The 6,082-nt window shown below is 35.4% G+C and overlaps 1 protein-coding gene across 1 annotated transcript; it reads left to right on the top strand.

Annotated features, from left to right (window-relative positions):
• Positions 1 to 942: 942 nt before the first annotated feature.
• kcnk18 (potassium channel, subfamily K, member 18) lies at positions 943 to 5,102 on the top strand. The gene is made up of 3 exons (XM_052580006.1): positions 943 to 1,275; positions 1,505 to 1,636; positions 3,465 to 5,102. The coding sequence occupies exons 1-3, from the start codon at positions 1,053 to 1,055 to the stop codon at positions 4,211 to 4,213; spliced, it is 1,104 nt and encodes a 367-aa protein (XP_052435966.1). The 5' UTR covers positions 943 to 1,052; the 3' UTR covers positions 4,214 to 5,102.
• Positions 5,103 to 6,082: the final 980 nt, after the last annotated feature.

Below are 6,082 nucleotides of genomic sequence, written 5' to 3'. Positions count from 1 at the left end.
TGGTGGGCGTTCTGGTGCAATATGGCTGCCGTCGCATCATCCAGGTGGATGCAGCATACTGGTGGTGGTAGAAGAGATTACCCCCTTCTATGTAAAGCACTTTGAGTGCCCAGAAAAGCCCTATACAAATAAGGAATTATTACATTTATGCATTTAGCAGACACTTTTATTCAAAGAAATGTACATTATATGCATATATATATATATATATATATATATATATATATATATATATATATATATATATATATATATATATATATATATATATATATATACGTATATATATATATATATATATATATATACGTATATATATATATATATATATATATATATATATATATACGTATATATATATATATATACGTATATATATATATATATATATATATATATATATATATATATATATATATATATATATATATATATATATATTATCAGTAGGCTATGTGTGTTCCCTGAGTATTGAACACACAACTTTTTGCGCTGCTGACGCAATGCTAATTTTCATGTTTATTTTGTATTTTATAATTTTATCTTCCAGATTTCCAGATTATCTTCTGCTCTTGGCAATAAATGTAATCCTGATTTTGATTCTGTGTGAATGAGAGCTTTAGTTTAGTACTCAGTTTAGTACTGTGACAGCCGCATTCGTGTGCATCGGATGTGTGCTCTCACAAAACTTTATATCAGATGTCTAAACTACTATGGTTAAAAACGGCAGGATTTCAGCGCGATAAACATGATATCATGAACTTGACACCTGCACGAGATACACTGCTTGTTGTCTCTTCGTATAACTGTATGTTAATCAGTTAGTATTTGTTGAAACGCTACAAGTGTTTAATGAGGTATTTTGTGGGGGTACAGCTGTGATTCCGGTGAGGTTATCATTATTTAAGAAATAAAACATTACGTTGAACAGACAGTTTATGTGTGTGGTTTGTTTCTGCAGCAAGGTGGAGTTCATCCGGCTCTTAACCACACTGTCACGAGAAGACAGTCTCGTCTCCTCAGACATTATCTCTTCTCTTAATGACTGAAAGATGTCCGTGGAGGTTGAAGAGGGACGAAATTCAGATTCAAAGAGAACATGCCCGATACTGCTTTGGCGTTGGTTTCCTCATGTTTTCCTTATTTTATCGCTCGTTTTATACGCAGTTTTTGGCGCGTTGATCTTTCAACACGTTGAGAATAAACCATTCAATGAGCCGGAGAACATCAGTGCGGTGGCGCGAAAACTGGTGGAGACGGTGCAGAACCACACAGGTCTTATACCTGGAGCTTATGTATAATTGAGTATAACCTGTAGGCTTTGTGTTGTTTCGCTGCGTTTAAGTTATTCTATAAGTATTTTTTATGTGGTACTGTATAGTAGGCTAGCTATTTAATGTTTAATATGTTTAATATGTAGCCTATTTATGTATTTTTATATAAGATATTTGTGTTAGACGTACGTTTTGATTAGCATTGTTCCCTGTTTCATTTTATTAATTAGATGCTTCAACACGGGAGGCGTTATTCAGGAAAACAGAACATATTTTGTCCAAATTCCTTAATGAAAGGCAGTATCAGAACTGGAGCTTCTACAGTTCACTTTTCTTCTGCTGTACATTGTTCACTACTGTAGGTGAGTGGCCTTATTTTTCTGGCATTTTAAAGTTTGTTAAGATTTCTATTATCCTGCGTTTTAACCTGAACCAAGATATTTTAAGTCTGTCTGTCTCGAAGTGTTGTTGCATTCAGTGCATCATTGAATGTGTTATTTGCTTGAGAAGTTTTGTCCTTTGGCTGTAGTCTTTAGCAGTGCACACACACAACTGCACTGTTGCCCACAGTAACCAGCCAAACTATGATAAGACAGCATCCATCAGCATGTTAAGGATTACTTTTGACTTTTTTCAATGAATCATGTGTTTCCATAGGCTATCTAATTAATATTAGTGAGTATAAACGGAATGGCCCTCTGAAGGTGTAAGAAACTGAAAAGACTTTTGATTTTGTTTGTGTTGCATTATTCATACAATGGGAAAAAATTTGGTTTTAGCTGAGAATTTCTGCTGTAAAGAAATCTGTCCCTTTTGCATTTCATATTCACCAATTTATTTATTTTCTCATAGGCCTAACCCAGAGCAAACATTTGAAAATATAATAATTTATGTAGAAAACTTCAAAAACTAAACATGTAAAAAATTTGATAAAACTTGCGAGACTTATCAAAACGTATTCAGTTTGAGATGTTTAAATGGAAAAGTGTAGATTAGACGGGAAACAACAGGGAGGCAGAATTATGCACCAGACCCCAGAATTATGCACCAGCTGATTTACACACTAGCCCACACCAGCAAAACGTAAACTTTTAATGGGCCTCTTTTCAGAGAGGCATTGTAATGACATTATGATTTACCATACAGAATCACATGGAAGCAGCACATCTTTTGTCTGTATGCTGTGATATAACTTTTACCTTTTACGTTACGCTCTCTGCACTCTGTAAGTCGCAGCTAACCACAGCTCAGATATTAACTAAACTTTCATCTTTCAGGACTTCTTGCAGAAAAGAATTATACAAAAGAGCCAAACGCAGCAGTCTGTTGCTGTGGATGTCCATGTTATCCAGGAAGGGCGTATCTTTGATTATCTCAGCAGCTAACTTTAATGAGTATTGGTTTTTGAGGCAACTGAGCCTGATGAGTTCAGATGAGTTCATCTCTTACTTTCCTTCTGTAGCATATTGTTTTTTTACATCAACCTCTCTGACACTTGCTCTGATTTAAAAAAAAAAAAAAAGAAGATATTATCACCTACCCAAACAGTGGATACACTGAGACCTATTTGTCGTCTGACAATTACAGATGTTAAACAACCTAATGTTTTTGAATTGCTATGAAGTGTTTCAATATTTGGCTTTAATGCTTTGACAAAATGGGACAGCAAAACAGGTGAACTTTGGGTAAAGACTTACTTGATAAAGTAGGCCTACTTGATAAAATAAAATCTAGCAACCATATGACCATGAAAATAACCTATTAAAATTTCAATTAAATTTATGGCTTCATTTTATGAGGACAGTTTCTATAGCATTATATAAAGTAATAAATTATCATGCATTATTATTATACATTGTATTACTGGTGAACGACATCCAGCAGGTGGCACTGCTGAGACCCATTGGTCTAATACAGAGGTGCCCAATCCTGCTCCTGGCGACGGACTGTCCTGCAAAGTTCAGTTCCAACCCTAGTCAAACACACATAAAGCAACTAATTAAGGTCTTCAGGACCACTGGAAAATTAAAGGAAGGTGTGTTTAATTAGAGTTAAGCTTAACTTTGCAGGACAGTCGATTGCCAGGAGCAGGATTGGGCACTCCTTGCCTAATAGGTGAAGAAAAGTGGACATTCTGTAAGAAATATAATTTCTAACTGTCAGTTCTGCTCTGTTTTTCTTGTATAACAGGTTATGGACAAATGTATCCAGTGACTTATGAAGGCAAGGTGGCTTGTATCCTGTATGCGATGGTGGGCATTCCTCTCATGCTGCTAGTCATTTCAGATGTGGGAGATATCTTAGCTGTTCTTCTTTCCAAAGCGTACACTTACCTCAGCCGGTTCTTCAGAGGACGGAAGTTACATCGCTCATGCATTCACAGACATGAAAAGGCATCATCTACAAAACCAGTTCAAGGTGCTAATACCGAAGGCACCTATATGTTCCAGTCGGCCCTCAGATGCACATGCTTGCAGATACGTAACAACAGAGAGATCTTTGACCGCATGATTATTAAGGAGAACGTCAAGCTCAAAACCGCTCTAACAAAATCTTACTCGTGCCCAGATCTTAACCATTTGAAGTGCATTAGACAGGAGACGGAGAGCATTAAAGTCCCTCCGCTGGTCATCTTGCTGGTAGTATTTGCTTATATGTTCCTCTGCAGTCAAATTCTGAGATGCTGGGAGAAGCAGATGGACTTTTTTGATGCTTTTTATTTTACCTTCATCACCTTGACCACTATTGGCTTTGGGGACATTGTGCCTGAACACCCAAAATACTTCATGGTTACCTTTTTGTTTATTATCACAGGCATGGCCATTATAAGCATGGCCTTCAAACTCAGCCAATCACAAATTTTTAGCTTTTACAGTCGTTGCATGAAGTTTGTTAGCATGGGCAAGGTGGAAATACACAAAGACCCAGAACGTTACTGAAGGCAGAAAGAAGCAGATGGTTTTTGTGGCTTTGCTAATGGCTCATGAAATTACTACAGGAAAGAACGAGCATTCTCAGCGCAAGATGAAAGTGAGTTTTAATATTTATAAGGTATCATTGACATTTTGATATACAGTGGGTTGAAGGGAAATTAACCATAGTCATGCTGCAGTGAACAAGTATAGGAGAGAGGCTCAAAATGAAACTCACACTCCTGTTAACTATTTCAGCCAAAAGCAAGGAACTGCATGTTATTTTTTTATTACATGCTAAGAGTGTAGTATGATTTAACTTTCTGATCAATTCATTACTTTTCTCTTAGTGACATTAATGCTATGAAAGTAAGTGTTTATATAAAATTAAAGTGCCCCTATTTTTGGATTTTTGAAAATTACATTTCATGCAGTGTGTAACACAGCTTTAAGTGAATGAAAACATCCTGCAAAGTTTTAAATCTGAAAGTGCACAGTATACAGTCGACTCATTGAAACCAGTCGTTTTTTTATTTTATTCCCAAGTCCTCTCATGTTGACGTCAACATTAAATATTACCATATTGCCCGCCCACTTGTTGGGTCTTTTCGTGTTGATTTGAGACTTAGTTGATTTGAATGAAAATGCAAATTCATTCTTTGCCACTAGGTGCCGCTTTTGGAGCGGTAAAATAGCTGTTTACCCAGTAACGGCTGTGCACAAAGCATCACAAACCTGCTTGTTTGGGACTCCCAAAACCAAAATATGAATCTTTAATTAACCATAATAGGGGCACTTTCATTTATTCAGTAGCCCTAATTCATAAGCTGGTATGTATAATATATGATTAAGCACCTGTAATATCTTGGCTGTGAAATTTAATTGGCTGTGTAATATTATTTACTTTGAAACCAAAGTGAATAAATGGATCATTTTGTGCCATTTGATGAGTTTTTATGTTTACAGAAATATCTCTATCCACGTCTCTTCTTTTCTTTCTCAACTGGTGCAAGAAAAAGTCAAAGGTTTAATTCCCAAGGGACACATTTAACTAACAGGTAAAGTTCTCATAATTCTGGCAGGGTTTTCTCAAAGTTATGAACAAACGTTTCTCCAGTAATGTTAATGAAATGTTCGCTCAAAGGTGTGCGTTAGGCTTGTTTAATTATGTTCTCAAAACATTAGCACAAACTCGTGATTTATACAACTTTCATGGAACGTTTTTTTCTGAAATCTTTGACATTCTTCTAAAATTTTATATGCACTACTTGTTTGAAATATCATTCAAAAGCAATATTTTCATGTTTTCAAAATTGTGCAATGTAATTCCCCCTTAACGTTCGTATAACCCTTAAAAACTGGACGTGTTGAGCGTTCAGAACACATTCAGAAATATCCTAACGTTGCCACTTAATATAAACATAGCAAAACGTTCTTATAAAACATTTTTGTTAGCATGGTAATACAAAATATAGTTTGAATTTTCATTAAGACGCGTAAAAAAAAGAATCTACCTAATTAAATTTTAACACTTACCAAATCCATATAGTAACACCACAAGATAGCGCTGTTGTAAAACTAAACTGAAGAAGAGAAGGCTGCTGATTTCACTCATCTGGTAAAACGCACTGAAACACTTGGATATCAGTATGATGTCAAGCTGCTGGTGATTGCAACTTCCCCTAACTTCCTAACACCAGTCAAGTCGGCTAAAAGAACAGCATCACAATCTTAAAGCACACATAGCCTACGACTTGCATCGTAGTAATATGAAAATAATAGCATATAAAGAACTTACATGTAACTTAATATTAAATAAAGGCTCAAAAGATTTATACATAAAATAAAAGCAGTAAATAAGATGTTCCTACCTTTCTCATTTTTTGTGACGGTTCA

Source organism: Carassius gibelio, chromosome B17 (assembly GCF_023724105.1).
Source record: "Carassius gibelio isolate Cgi1373 ecotype wild population from Czech Republic chromosome B17, carGib1.2-hapl.c, whole genome shotgun sequence".
NCBI lineage: Eukaryota > Metazoa > Chordata > Actinopteri > Cypriniformes > Cyprinidae > Carassius > Carassius gibelio.
The sequence above is the reverse complement of the archived record's forward strand: the minus strand, read 5'-3'. Positions and strand labels throughout refer to the sequence as shown.

Coding starts and splice junctions, on each gene's coding strand:
- kcnk18 (XM_052580006.1), top strand. CDS start 1,053: ATGTCCGTGGAGGTTGAAGAGGGACGAAATTCAGATTCAAAGAGAACA. Junction 1,276..1,504: donor GACGGTGCAGAACCACACAG/GTCTTATACCTG, acceptor TTTATTAATTAG/ATGCTTCAACACGGGAGGCG. Junction 1,637..3,464: donor TACATTGTTCACTACTGTAG/GTGAGTGGCCTT, acceptor CTTGTATAACAG/GTTATGGACAAATGTATCCA.